At 50.8% G+C, this 14,660-nt stretch overlaps 3 protein-coding genes and 1 non-coding gene across 4 annotated transcripts; 2 read left to right on the forward strand and 2 right to left on the reverse strand.

Moving 5' to 3' along the window:
• Positions 1-427: 427 nt before the first annotated feature.
• BDQ94DRAFT_133765 (putative nuclear serine protease HtrA2/Nma111) lies at positions 428-4,236 on the reverse strand. Its single transcript, XM_026764356.1, has 4 exons — positions 3,403-4,236; positions 1,037-3,337; positions 779-976; positions 428-712 (listed from the first exon to the last, which is right to left on the reverse strand). Exons 1-4 carry the CDS (start codon positions 4,198-4,200, stop codon positions 539-541), a joined length of 3,471 nt encoding a protein of 1,156 aa, XP_026631386.1. The 5' UTR covers positions 4,201-4,236; the 3' UTR covers positions 428-538.
• A 610-nt stretch (positions 4,237-4,846) lies between these two features.
• BDQ94DRAFT_43574 (uncharacterized protein) lies at positions 4,847-6,456 on the reverse strand. Its single transcript, XM_026775766.1, has 2 exons — positions 6,075-6,456; positions 4,847-5,683 (listed from the first exon to the last, which is right to left on the reverse strand). Exons 1-2 carry the CDS (start codon positions 6,313-6,315, stop codon positions 4,980-4,982), a joined length of 945 nt encoding a protein of 314 aa, XP_026631387.1. The 5' UTR covers positions 6,316-6,456; the 3' UTR covers positions 4,847-4,979.
• A 4,743-nt stretch (positions 6,457-11,199) lies between these two features.
• Positions 11,200-12,789, forward strand: BDQ94DRAFT_156366 (DUF2841 domain-containing protein; the record flags this gene model as incomplete). The annotated part of the gene is made up of 6 exons (XM_026768618.1): positions 11,200-11,202; positions 11,256-11,466; positions 11,522-11,591; positions 11,645-11,994; positions 12,050-12,235; positions 12,296-12,789. 6 exons carry the CDS (start codon positions 11,200-11,202, stop codon positions 12,787-12,789), a joined length of 1,314 nt encoding a protein of 437 aa, XP_026631388.1.
• A 1,677-nt stretch (positions 12,790-14,466) lies between these two features.
• Positions 14,467-14,537, forward strand: BDQ94DRAFT_t16. Its single transcript has one exon. It is a non-coding gene; the product is annotated as a tRNA-Gly (tRNA).
• Positions 14,538-14,660: the final 123 nt, after the last annotated feature.

Consider the following 14,660-nt stretch of genomic DNA (forward strand, 5'->3'; position numbering starts at 1 on the left):
TCATGTATGTTGGTTATATGGCAGTTGGTTGTTAGCCTCTTCGTCGCCAGCAAAATGCCTCTTGTGGTGAATGCATCCATCTATGTCGTCATCAATCCAATTTGAACCAAAAAAAAAAAAAAAAAAAAAAAAAAAAAAAAAAAAAAAAAAAAAAAAAAAAAAAAAAAAAAAAAAAAAGTCGGATGAGGGGGGCCCTCTTTTGCTTGGGTAAGATTATCTTCATGTGTGTTGTCGATTCGTTCATTCACACTTTCAGACTCGGGTTGTCGAGCAATATCCTCTTCATACACGGAGTACATGTGCAGATGGGACGAAAACAGATCAAAGACTAATGCTATCATCACACCTCAATAGAGTAGCCACTACATACTAAGTAAACATCCGAAACAATACATCCATCTACAACTTCGTATACGCAGAGCGATTTAATCTCTATCAGTTTCCCATTTTTCACTTTTTCTACTATTCCAAGCCATGTCTGCTATACACATCTAACACAGCCATGCTCATCACAGTATACTATACAGTCCGCCTTCAATCACTCCAGATCCGGCTCAATATCACTGACTCCATCAAACCCTTCGTCCATAGCATCCGGGTTCAAGTTTGCAGCATCCGGTGCAATGCCGTCTTTATATTTATCCTTGTCGTGAGACACGGTCCGCCAGCCGGAAGGCTGGGACTGGTCTTTGATATACTCGGACATGGGGAACTGGAGATTATTGTGTTAGTTTTGCACGTTTGCAAGAAGTATAGAGTATACGGGATGGGAACATACGTAATGATCGTTCTTCTTCATGGTCACTACCCACGGCACATTGTCGAATGTCACCGCCCGTAGGCGGAAATATGTGTTGTCGGGGATTTTGCTCACTTCTTCGGAGAAGCGGTCCAGGTTCGGGGTTGGAACGCCGTTTACGGCGGTGATGAAGTTGGTTGGGGCCAAGCCGTATTGGTAGGAGGGGGATCCGCGACTCTGTTGAAGGGATAGGTGGTTAGTTACTTGATGGCAGTGGTTAAGGGGCGAGGAGCATACTCTTGCGCTGACGTAGACTTCGCTGTGTAGCTTAGAAATCTGCTGACGGACCGCATGGTGTGGTTTCTGCAACACAGCACCACAAAACACGACCGCACGGTCAGTCTCTAGGTCCTCTGTTGGCACAGTCGGCACCTGGATCCGCATTTCTTGTCCATTTCGAACAATCAGGGCTTCCAGCGTATCCTTCTCGTACATGATATCCAACTCCGAGACGCGGGTGATCAGCTGTCCGTCTAAGGTCAGGATGATATCACCCTCCTCGAACGTGTCGGCCGCCGAGTTGAACCCAGGCGGTGGGCAATCGACCTTGCGCACCATGAAGAGCTGATGCCGCGATGGGTTAGCTTGCGTCACCTTCTCGATCCATTCCTCCGACACGCCCATGATACGAGCTTGACTCATCTGGACCACGTAGCTCTCCATGTTCAGAATCCGCAACTCAGGCATCTCTCCCTGCTGCACCTTCGACAGGACAGGAAGAAGAGATGGAGTCGCAAATCCTAGATGGTATTCCACATCCTTATGCGAATTAGATGTGCGTTCTCCAAGATAGTTCAACCACAATGCCTGCACCACTCCGTCCTCGCCAATCAGGACACCGTTAGAACACTGCCCGCTGAGTCCGGTGTCCACAGTGATGGCGTCCAGGTTGATCGCGCGGTAGCGCGGTGCGGACGCGTTGGCTGGAATAGAAACAGTGGTGATGTCGGTTACGGCGGTCTTGGCCACGACGATCCGGAAGTTCTGGTTGAATCCCACAAAGATCGTGTCCTGTCCCTGCTTGATGTAGTCGGTGGCGAGTTTGGCACTCTGAACCGGCGCCTGCACCAGGCTTGGGTCGTACTGGATGATGCTGTAGTTTTGGAGCGGATGCAGGAAAACTACTTTAGCGTTCACGATGATGGAGTCGGCCACCGTGACGTTGATGTCGCAGAGGTCGTACGGCACGATCGCTCGCGACACAACCACCAAACCCTTCTCTGCATCGACGACCAATCCGAACCCAGTCTTCTTGGCCTGGGGGGAGCCGTCCAGCTTCAGGGGCATTGTACAGGATACTCGTACGAAGCTGCGCACAATGTCGGCCGCAGCAGGCTGGCTAACACCATCGAGTTGAATGAAATCGGCTTTCCTCGGAACCGGAGGAAGAGCTGGGATAGGGTCCGCGAGGTCCGAAAAATCCCACAGACCGGTGTCGTCGTTGCGCACAGCCAGTCGCATCTTCGGGTGCCAGTGTCGATCGATATAGACGATGCTGGTGCCTCGGGTGTGGAGATCGCGAATATGCCGATACGAGATGACCACGCGCGAACGATCGGGGATCGTTCGCATCACCTCCACGAACTCATCCAGATTGCGAGTGGGCCGCTTGTCCACCGAGTCGATGATCCATCCTGACAGGGTGTTTTCCAGCTTGAAGGAGCCGGCAGCCTCGCAGACGTAGACACCGCGAGTAGCGATGGCATACAGCCGCGACTGCTGGTAAGACAGGTTATGGAACGTGCCTCCAGCCACCGTCACGAACCGGTCGGGCGTGATGGCATGCAGGTCGCCAACCTGGCACTCGATCTCCACATTCTGACCGCCTCTTTGGACAAGCAGACGCACTGTCTGCCCAACACTCGAATCCAGGATGTCATCCAACCGGATGAATTGGGTGAGAAGCTCCCCGTTGACCTGCAGGAGCACGTCTCCTTCCTCGAGCTTTCCGTCCGCCGGGCCTTCAGGCAGGATGATCTCGGCCACCAGCATGCTGGTTTCCGTGGGCGCTGCTTTACGCACGGTCGCCTCCCACTCAGGCGTCAAGCCCAACCGACGACACTCGTCGAACGGCTTCAAGATCCACTGCGTCTGAATCGTTCCACGCGTGACAGGCTCTCCGCGACGGATGCATTCCAGTGCGCGTAGCGGTCGGTCCAGAGGGAGGAAGTAATCCGTCGCTGCACCGTCTGCACGACCACCGGCCTGCAGAGCAATCGCATGGCCATCAATGTTAACTACAGGACTGCCGGAACTTCCACCGCTAGCTGCTGCGGCGGCCTGGATGTAATTCGTATTGAAGTCACTGTAGCCATCGCCGTATTCGGGCGCGTTTCTATCCAGCCGACTAATGACACCAGACAGAATACTCAGTTTTTCTCCTGCATCATTACCCACAACGCGAATTTCTGATCCCACTTTAGCTGCATCCGGCTGCAGTTTCAGCTCCCTCAATTTCATATATCGAATAGCCTTCGGGTCGAATTTCAAAATTCCAAAGTCGTGAACAGGGTCCCGATACACAGGACGAACGTCGCACTAGTAACCAATTCAAATCAGCATCACTGTCATAAGGCGATCCACATGTGGAATGTACAACATACTTCCTCATGATTATCAAAGATGCAGTATCCCCAGAAAGGTCCCGGGCAAACCACGTGTCGGTTTGTCAATATGTACCCATTCTCTGCATCTACCACAAACCCAGTAGCCTGACTACTCATGGACAGCTCCGTGTCGAACGAGCAGGTCTGACAGAAGTGGATAGACACTACGCTTTTCACAACCTCCTCTATAGTAGCTTGCCATTCCGGCGAGTCAGCCTGAGCAGGCCCTACAGGCAGCAGACGACTCGCATCTTCATCATCCTCCACATCGTATACAGTCCCATTGGCAGGCGTCGAATCCCCGGGTGTCAATGCGCTCGATTCGGGGCGAAGGTGCTTTACGGGCCGTTCGGCGGGTGTGGTGATGGAGCTGCGCTTGCGCTTGGCGCCTGCGTCTCCATTTAAATCCATCTGGTCGGTACGGAGACGTATAGCACGGGGTCTTGTAGAGTGTATAATGAGCGAGCTGAGAGAGCGGACGGGCGCCTGACCAGGGCAGATGCTCGTGGTGACACCGGGCGTTGCAGCGGCCGGGCACAAAGAAAAGTGTCGACTAGAGCGCCGATAGGCAGAAAATTTAGGATTGCGAGAAACTAGTGACCTCGCAGGCGACAAGGTAAATCCGATGGGATTGGTGATGGGGCGATGAAGAGGCGAATAAGTATTAGAACCAGACGGCGGCGATGACGGCGGCGGCGGCGCGGCGGAGGTAGAGGCAGCGGCCCTCGCAACAGAATTGTTCGTAGCGACAGACAGTAGGCTCCTTTTGTGGATGTGGAGCCAGACGCAAGACATTCACAAGACCCCCCAACAAGAGAGACTGCAACAGAGAGGGGCGAATGACGAGGACCGTGAGGAAGGAGGAGAAAAGGAACTGAAGTCAGGCGAGCTGCAGTGACAGAACTGAAAAGGGAACCGGGCGGACACCCCGATTGGCGCCCTCTGATTGGCTCTTGTCCGGCGGAGCTGCGGCGTCTTCTGACCTGATCATTCAGGCCAGCAATTCATGCGATCCTAAACAAGTTTTCTACCACAGCAATGCAGTGCAATGAATATATATCTCTATTATATACGAATCTATCTCCACAGCTCTATCGTACACTCGGACCTCCGCCTCCCATCGTTCGTAGCTACCATCCACTTCTGGTGCTAACATTCACATGTTCGTCCCATTCGATCGCCAACAGTATTTGTGTATCTCGCAACGCTTCACGACCTGGAGCTAGAAGTACCCGATATACCCAGTACCTCATTCTTCGAATAGAGAGCTGCCATGAGCTGGACGGTGGGCTTTGTGGTCCCACCTGATGGTTCATCGTTCATTGATAGGAGAAGAGTTGGTGGCGCAACTAGACGCTCACGGTGCCCATTTGAAGGCTCGTCGGATCGTATCTCAAGGTCTGACTTGAGTGAAAAGCCGGTCAGGGCAGGGGCCTCATGCAACTATGGGCGTATAGGCGGGATGCAGGAGCGACCGTCGATTGCTCTCTACCCTGAGCCAGTACGCTCAGTTCCCCTTAAAGCTCGTACTACGCGCAACACATCATCGTTTTGTCCTCAATATGAGGAGCTCTTCAAACGTGTTCGACAGCTGGAGAAGGACTGGGCCGGCCATTCCCTTGCAATGACTGTGGACTCTGCTGGGGTGTCCCTATACCACCTTGCGCGGCCCGAGGGAAGAGCTCGTTGAGTTTGTTGTAGATTTCATTCATTGAAGGCATATTTGGAGGCGGTGACATGATTGCCGGTGCAGCAGGAGGAACACCCCCTGATTTCTTCGCCCGGTCGGCAATGGTTGCAAGGTACCCTAGGTTGGCTTGTAACCGACGCATACATTCGAAATATTCTGTGCTCGGCCGCTGGGTTGGCTTATCCGAGGTATGGTCTGAACCAGGTGATGGGTTCGACTCCGGCGCTCCTTGAGAAGGCGCACCAGCCTTGCCAGCCGCCTGAAGATTCATGACTTCCTGCAGCAACATCGAGTTTATGTCCAAGAGCGTGGACACACGAGCCTTCTCACGCGCGGCCGTCGCGGGTGACTGAGGAGCTGGTTGGGCGGAGCTCGACAATGGGTTCTGCTGGGGCCCTGCCCTTTGCTGTTGCTGTTGCGCAGGTATCATGTTGGTCGCCGATACCGAAGCCATGTTGGGCGGGAAGGACTGCGCTGTAGTTGCGGGAAGAGTCGACGTCGCAGTCGCCTGGGGAGGAAGAAATTGGCTCATAGACGTTGCTGGCACAGGTGGCTGGGCAAATGGTGCAGAGAAGTTGGCGTGGGGTCCTACTAGTCCATCCGAATGGTTAGCGGCAAGTCCTTGCGGCCAACGTCGCCTGCGCACTTTGGCCAAAAAGAAAAAGGAAACAAAGAACAACAACGCATGAGGAAGAAGACGATAGGCAATGGTAGCGCAATAATGGGTACGCGTCAGGCCATTAGCACACACACGTACATGAACAACTAGACCAGACAAGGTCCAGTAGATTCACTATGGGAGAAAAAGGACCCGGTGCCACGGAGCAGCCGTGTGTAGATCAAGGGGCAAAAGGTGGGGAAGCGATGACAGGCTCAAGAAGGTCAAAGTATTACAGTAAATAGCGAGACAGTAGCGACAAGGGAAAAAGAGCTTGGAGATAACAGGCCAAAGGGGGTTAAAGGAAAGATCCCGACGTACCGGATGACTGCTGGGGGAACCCGGACGGCATCATTGCTCCACTAGGACCGGCTTGCATGGGCACGGCACCGAAAGGAGTATGCTGGTGTTGCTGCTGTGGAGGATGAGAAACACCTTTGGATTGGGGAAACGGGGGAATGGCATTCGGATAGTAGGGGAACTGCTGTGGATTTTGGGGAGTGACAGGAAAACCCGCGGTCTGCTGCATCGCAGAAGGAAATCCGGGAACGTTGGGGTCCATGTCGGTCGATAAGAGCAAGAGGAAAGACAATCAATGGTTGGGCCAGGCCACAAGCTTTCTTCTCTTCCCTTTTTTTTTCTTTAAATTTTTATTTCTTTTTTGGTCTCCCTTCTTTAATTCTTTTTTCTTCTTTTCCTTTTGGTATTAATTGGGTTTTTTTTTGGTTAAATTAAAATCTTCCACGGATCAGGTCCGCAGCAGCGACAGTCAATGTCGGTCGCACACTCTGACTCGCCGGAATCCAGGGATGGGCGGGATGAGACACTAAACCAATTCCTCTAACGACTTAGTGTCCTGGCGATTGCGCTGCTTAAATTCCGTAGAATATTCTTTTCTGGAACGATCCACGACAGGATAGAAAGGGTAATATGAAAGGGCCAAAATAATAAAATTAGACTGGAAACAGAGGGGCGATGATTGGCCGATGGGGACACGACAGCCAGAAGAGACTCAGGAAGGGGGTGTGGGATAATAGAAGGGCCGGCAGATGGAAGGACAGTCCCTGAAAGCGAGCACTTAGTCAGGGTGGGTAGTGTAACCTCTGGCAAAAGTAAATCCGTTAGTCACAAGTCAGAATCCTCAGTTGTGACCTCAGTTGTCGAGTCAAGTCAGTGAGCGGACGGAAAGGAAGGAAAGAGATTTGCTGGCCCGTCGAGTGCGATCAGCCTTGGGGCGGACGGACTAATGCACTGGATGGGATTCGTCCGGGCGGTGGAGTGGAGGAGGGTGAGAGAGACGAAGGGGGAGGAGAATGTACGCGGTAGTACACCCTACTTACTTAGTAGACAGTAGTAGTTTAGTTAGTGAGAGGCACCGGTGCGGTCAGAGATTGACAATGGATAGGTGGATTGTGATGCAGGACAGCAATAGAGAGATGAGAGCATCGAATGCGATTTCTCCCCGAGTATGAGTGACTCGAAAGGAGAAAAGAAAGGAGGAAAATGGAAAGGACGAGGTGGCCGCAAGTCAAAATATCGTAGCTGTTGTAATATTACCTGTGCATAACATGTAGCGTATTGTTCTATTTCCCCCAGCTATCGTGGGCTATGTGCAGATACTCGTATTTTTAGCATAATATGCTGTATTATTACATATGTAATGTCAAAGTAACATACCCCAACACCCCAGTATACGCCTGGTACCTGAGGCATCCTCCATCTATGCCAATAGTAGCAAGTAGACCACCAGCTTCATCTTGACTGATGCTTACTTCCATCTCCCGCTCCCTCTTCTCCCCGAACAATAGAGGGCCTTAATTTAGTTAACGGACTTGTGTTTCTAGCACAATGAAGATGCGAGTATGCTTTGAGTTAGTAATTACTCTCACTTTTCCCTAATTTGATCACCCATTGCCTCGATCGAGCTCTCACAAGCTCATCATGCATAGACCCTCCTGAGTCGGTAAAGGCAGCTACTCAAGAGATAGTCTCAGCTCAAAGCCGACCAATGCAATAAAAGCTCAGCATCCATACCGCTACAAAAGCTCTGGGGTAGTCTCTCACAGCGATACCCTCCCGACAGCAACCCGAACTTAACATACGTACGACGAACCCAAGACGAACTATAGGACACCCGACAGTCATCCCCGAGTGGATCTGCCTCGCAAAATTGGCAGCTTTCTAGAAACGCGGGCGTCACCATGACTGGGCAAACCTCCAGCTACTAGACACGGAAAGGACCACCTCCTATCTTCTGCGAGGCCTTGTCCTGCCACATCGGGGAATTCTTCCCTATCATGTCCAATTCAAGTTGATCCATCACTTGAATTACAAAATGAAAACTCGTTCCCACCCCAGACATGCAAGCACCGCGGAGTAGTAAGTAGTAGTCTTCATATACAGAAAGCAAAATGCGGGTACTTCTTCCGCTTCGTGCCATTCATGTCGGCAAGTACATATGGCAGCATTCGTGGCTTGAGCGTGGGGTGGCGTAATATCTGACTGCAATTAAGATGCGCTGCAAGCATTATTGGCAAGGGTAAGTAAGCTTATTGACTTTCAGCTCTCTCTATATCCTGCCAGTGAGGCACGGAGTTGATATTCCTTCAGGCCTCGGAAGCTTCGATAGCCAAGCTGTCATCGACTATAGCACCAACCTAGCAGAAGCACAGACTTGACCGACATGGCCCGAACCTTCAAGTCTATAGAGATGGAGCGCACACTATGAATCATGTGAGCAATCAGGCAGCCTGCCTGTCAGTTAACTGGCAGCTCACTATCTGTCGATGATCTACCCTCTGGCGCAGCCATCCCCAACAATAGTTTTGGATGAAGGCTCCGTCCCACCTGCAGCAAAGTTTTCTTCGTCGAACCGAAGTTATTTATTTATAAATCATGACAAAAGGGAACCTCGGCTGTACTCAGTAGGTTAATAAATTGCTCGTTACTTCCGGAAGCTCTCCGGCATGCATGTCGGGCGTTCAGCCACCGTGACAGGTCACCGTATCATATGCAATATGCACTCCTCTGCAGTCTCGCCGGCCGACACATCATACATGGAACAGATGAACGTCCTCTCCCAACAACACCTGGAACAGGCGGATAGGGCCGTATTACTCCATCAGCGGGTTTGGGATTTTCCAAAACGAGTGCTTATCTTGAATGGCCCTCTGCGACATTCGGTTGCAGACCAGACATGCCGCCGTGCTTTTCTCGGTTCTGGCGGGATTGTCGCGATTTAGGTGCTCCAAGAACGATCAGGCATCCTCCTGTTCGCCAATGGTTTCCTCTCACACACAAGTGGGTTCTTTGGCCGCGATCTGTCACAACCTTGTCTCGGCAGAGGCGGGGCTCCCATCCGTCGCGTCAGGATCGGTTCAGCCATCGTTCGATCAGACATGGTCCGAAGGCAGAAGGGCCAATGGCCTTGGTGGGCCTGCGGCAACCGTCTCCGTCACGTCCCCATAGGGGTCCAGCTACTGTGTGAGTGTTAAGTTGATTTTCATAGTGATTTCTTTTTCTTTTGCCTTTTCTTTATTTCCTTCTTTGCCGGAAATCATTCGATTCTTTCTAGATTCTTTCCGTCTGCACTCTTTTCCAAGAATTTCCAAGGTAATACTGTAATTCCACCTTCCAGGTTTTCGGGACACTGGCTTGGGCATCCCAACATCAGTACTCATTATAGCCACGAAGTACCGCAATGTGGCAAGGCTGCCTCTGATCTAGACTCGACCAAGTCACTCCCTGACGTCTGCCATGTGGATAGCAGGAACGATGGCCAGCAATGGCGTTGTGTTGTCCGGGTATCCAAATGGAGAAAAAAAACAACACCGAATATGTTGTGTTAGGACAATGATAGTCGCCGCTATGGGTCAAAGCAGCCTCGCAACTGTTTTCCGACCCCAGTAAGTAATAGGTATCGCATATTTGCCTGTCTGGACTGGCACCTCTGTCACACTAGGTCAACTCATGATCCTCGACTCCATCCGTATACACATCGGGAAACCCGCATTGGGCTTCTTTTGACAAATGAATGGACACCGGAAGTGGGAGGTGCCGTTGCATGTCCTGTGCGTCGCTTTGAGATATTCGGTGGTCCACGTAGAACGAACTCCCTTCCAGCCACTCCGGGCCTTCAGTACTTGACCATCCGCGACTGACTCTTGCTAATACCATGACAAATGTCCTCGGGATATTCCGATATGGTGCCTGGCGTGCTGGCTACTATCTGGTGACAGCGTCTGCCCCGCCAGCCAGCCAGGTCGGATCTCAGAGCGGACCATGAATGGGCGCACTGCAACTCTCTCTGTCTGACACCCGACGCATCAGGCAAGGGGAGTGTTTTCGGTAGAATAAAGCGATATCTGTAAGAGGCAATCGCGTAGATAGGAGAAAATGAGACACGAAGTCTTCCATAACGGGAAAAGGTGAGCAGGCAAATTGGCACATCCGCATGCTATCGAACAAGATAGAGTATGTATTGCAGCCTCCATTAATGCGCCTGCGGACCTATTGGGCCCCCGGCTCGAGGCAATCTTGCTAATCTTGCTAGCAGGTGGCATAACCTGCTACAGCATGCCTGTCGGAAGTGGTAGTGTTCATGCTACACGACACAGATTCATCCACAACGCGTATTCCATGGCAACCAAACAAACCCCAGCTTAGGGGACTGGGACTATGATCTCGAGAGATGACCAACCGGGGGTGGCAAAACAATCTCTTGAAAGATCCACTCTGATAGCTAGCCACTTTCTCTATTCCCAGACTGCCAGCAGGACCAGACTTCAACCTGACCCTCCCACTCGAGCTCGGTGATTGGAAGCAAAGACGCAGTAGAGCATTAGTTCCTACGCCCAAATGCATGCGAGCGGATAAGGACCCGTCGGCTGCTGTGCCACATAGGGCCACGCACATTAGTGACACAGCTTGGGCCGATCCATTGATCTGGTTGAGACGGTCCATCATTACGGTGTACTGGAAGTACTATAGCCTAGTGTGAAGTCGAGTTGCTTTTTCCTTCCTTTCCGGACGCAGTGCTGGAGGCGAGCCAACGGTTTAATAATTTCTAATAGAGACAGGAAATATATTCGCGCACGCATATAAGATTGCATGAGGGGCGTCGCGGATCCGGAAACGAAACGAAGCTGAAGCCCAGGTTGAGGACGATCCGGTAAGCTTAAGACGGCGAGTGGATCTATTGGCCACTTCCCTATTTCCTTCGCAATATTGCTGGTCTTTGCCTCTTGCCTCAGTCCTGTTCTTTTAAAAATGCTCCTTCTCGTGCCTTGCTTCTGAGTTTCACTTCTTTCAACTGTAGATGCTTCTTCTCTGTCTCCTGCGCGACTGCGACCAGAAGCCTGATCGAACTCTTACAGGTCATCCCACTGAAAAGTATACCTTGATCCCTTGAGAGTCATCACATTCAAAACTCTTGTTCTCTGCTTCCATGGTATGATTGATGGCTGTGGCGATTGTTATGACAACGCAAGCTGACTGTGTTAGTCTCACACTCCCGTGTCCATGGATGCGCCATTAGACGGGCTGGCTTGTATGCACTTCGCCCTCATCTATATAGACGACAATGGCAAATTACGCTTTGAGGCATCGCAATCAATCGCGAACAACTGCCAGACAATTCTCTCTCCCAGTGTGACGGAAAACTTTCTGCGTGCGGTGGCACTGTCGGGCAAAGGTGATCCATCCAAAATGCTCGGTAGGGTTCCTTGTCGAGATCTCGCACGGATACCTTGTTGACACCAATACAACAGAAGACATCAGAGGCAGAAGCCCACTCTCCCCAGAATCTCCCAGCGCCAGCGATCTATCAGCTAAACACATGTACTTGCGCCCTTTTTTGATCTCAACGCGACCCAACCACTGATCATCTTCAGGTTCCACTCCACTACAGAACCCCCTCAATCCAAAAGGAAGCGGGTATCCCATGAATGCCTCGTCCCCATGAGCATCACTTGTCACCAAAAGTCCATGCTGCCCGTGCGCAACACCGGCCTTCTGCGCAGATACTATGAGAAAGCCTTCGACAGCCTGCAGCAGATTAACTGTCGTATCCTCGCCAAAGCATACATTAAGCTCGTGGAACCCCGGAAGCAGGTTAACTATCCATACAATGGACGCAAGATTATATCCGGCTCATCGCAGCAATTTGATCCTGAGCTGACCAAGCCAGCCTGGTGGCCGGCGGGTGTCACTCACCGCGAACCTGACCATCTTCTGAAAGCGGGTGTGTTTTATCCTCGCTTTGCTCCCTGCATCAGTCGCTCTAACATTGGAAATAGAACGTATTCGCCTGCTTGTCCACATCCTCTGCGAGCTGCGTGAAAGTCACGCTATCTGCGTGGAGAAACTGAAGGAGGCCGACCAGTCTGTTCGGCGCCAAATTGCCCCCGTCGAACGCATTCCCGTTCTCGATGAGATCTACCACGTACGAGAGGAGGAGGAACGATACCTAGACGGTCGAACAGGTAAGCGTTTTCTATCCGCTATTGGTTCTTTTGGACACATCTCATACTTAGCTACTGCAGATGGCTCCGCCGTGATTTGCGTTTCCCGCGTCCACCTCCCAGAGCTCACCGACTCCCAGACTCTGGGCTCGCCCACTCAGGCCCTCAAGGAAAGCAATCCCGTCTACAGGAAGGAAATTCCTGATCTCGAATCGCACACATCTGTCTTCCCTTCTACCGCCACCACCTCCCCGCTCACGTCAAAGCCACCCACATCCAAGGCGTCAGACCCGTGCAAGCCTCCTATCCCTACAGCATGGGATACCGATGCATCGGCCTCGTTCGCGCCGATCAAGCGCCACCGCGAGGGCGATTATCCCCTTGACCTCACCGGGGGAGCCATATTTCACCAGGAGCCGTCAGCGGCAGCGGCAGCAGCCGCGACAACAACCCTGGATGCCAATCCTTATTCGATGAAGTATTACCCACACAGCCAAGCACAGCAGTCCTTACCTGTAATGGGGCTCTCTGGGGACCTCGGAAGCTGCACACATCCATACTACTTTAATTATTAGACTTCTCTTCCCTTTGTTATGGGTTTCCTTGTTTCCTTTGTATCTCGGGTGCGGTTGGTGTTTTAGCAGGGCGTGATGACGGTCGTGTCTCCTCTTTCTTTCCTTATTTCTTTTGTCCTCGTCGATCATGTAATGCGGTTATTGGGAGGAACGGCCTAAAAGAAGGGACATACTCATATACCATAATACTTACTTAATATTTCCACCAGTGCGGCGGGAGCACCATCACCCTCAGGATACATGCTTGCCTTCCCTTTCTTTTTTTTTTTCGGTTGCGTCTTCTCAGGTACATAAATAATGGAGGGGGGGCAAAGGGGAGGGGGGGGAAAACATGAAACGAAAAGTTGGTGTACATAAAGGCATACAGAAGACTAATTGAAACAGTCCCAAGAGGGGAGAATCATGAATCTGAAGATAACTTAGTATAGGTGTAGGGAGGTAGAAGAAAGGAAACACGCCAACCTTTATACCAACTCGGCCTTCAAAAAAGGCACCGAGTTACCACGTACCAGCCAAGTTTGCCAACCCTCTTAAACTTCAAATTTTATCCCTCCTCAGAACTTGTTTCCAAAGCAAGGGATGCCTTGCAGTTCCGTGTGCTTTGGCCTCACCCAGATCTTGATAGATCTCACAAGCCCTGCTTCAGAGTGTGTTTCACTGACACTTGAAAAACACAACCCCTCCAGTTCCCAGTTTCATGGACTGGAAACAGGTTTGCATCGGCGATTGGGTGTGTTCGCGGGGTAAGGAGCTACTCTTACTCCGTACTCCTAGTTGTTCGTCCCCTACTATAACCATGGAACTATAGTATACACACATTATACGACCGGGATAGATAGATAGATAGATGCTGTGCATTGGCCTCTCCTCCTTCCATTCTCAGCAAATGGTCATTTGCCTGCTTGCGTGTACACACAGTACCTCTACATATGCGTTTATGAAAGCCGTTTCAATTATTTATCGGGTATATGATTCTTGGCTGTCATGTTCGGTTTCTTTTCTCAGCTGCGCCATCGTTGCCGTTGTCTTGTCTGGGGTGGCAGATCTTCGATTATGATTGCGGGGTTAGTTTGGCAGTTAATATGTTTGCAGCTAGGCAGTTAACTAGGTGGATTTGTCGTTGCTAGTGAGGACTGTTTAAATTCTGGTGTTTGTTATTACTTATCTAATCCCTCTGTCTACAAAGTCTACAAAGTAGTAGGTAGGGTGTCCCAGGCCAACTTTTCCCCTTTTTTATTTTTGCACCCTTTTTTGCTCTTTCATGATGATGTAGACAGATTCAATCAGTAATAGGGACTGTGGCGTGCGGCGGTTGTGATTTGATTGAAGTTTGCTGATTCGTGTCCTGCATGCAATATCCATGTCTGTGTGTCTGTCAGTACTAGTTGCCTTGCGATAAATATATCGGGTGCGGGGAGGATAATCTAGACTTGGCTTTTTGCCTACTCCTGTTTCTAGTAAATCTTTACTAAGAGTATTGTAGAGATGTAATTGGCATTTTAATTCAGGAATATATCCTTGAAGATGGTAGAATAAACAATTAGAAGAGAAAAGGAATGTGGTTAAGGGGTAACATGTTAGTAGTAGACCTTCGGGATTTGGATGAGGAACGGATGTTTTTGTATGTAATCGCTTACGGGCTATGTACTAATATTATGGTGGTCCTTACATCAAGAAGCATCATTGGTCTAGTGGTAGAATTCATCGTTGCCATCGATGAGGCCCGTGTTCGATTCACGGATGATGCACAGAAATTTCTTTTTTTGTGTTTTGTGGTTTTTGGGTTTAGCTGCTTGCTAGTCTTTTGGTTCCCGTTGCCGCTCCCGCTTAGTCTAGTCTAGGTAGGCTCTATGGGTCCGTCCCCTTAAATA

Source organism: Aspergillus welwitschiae (genome assembly GCF_003344945.1).
Source record: "Aspergillus welwitschiae strain CBS 139.54b unplaced genomic scaffold BDQ94scaffold_2, whole genome shotgun sequence".
NCBI lineage: Eukaryota > Fungi > Ascomycota > Eurotiomycetes > Eurotiales > Aspergillaceae > Aspergillus > Aspergillus welwitschiae.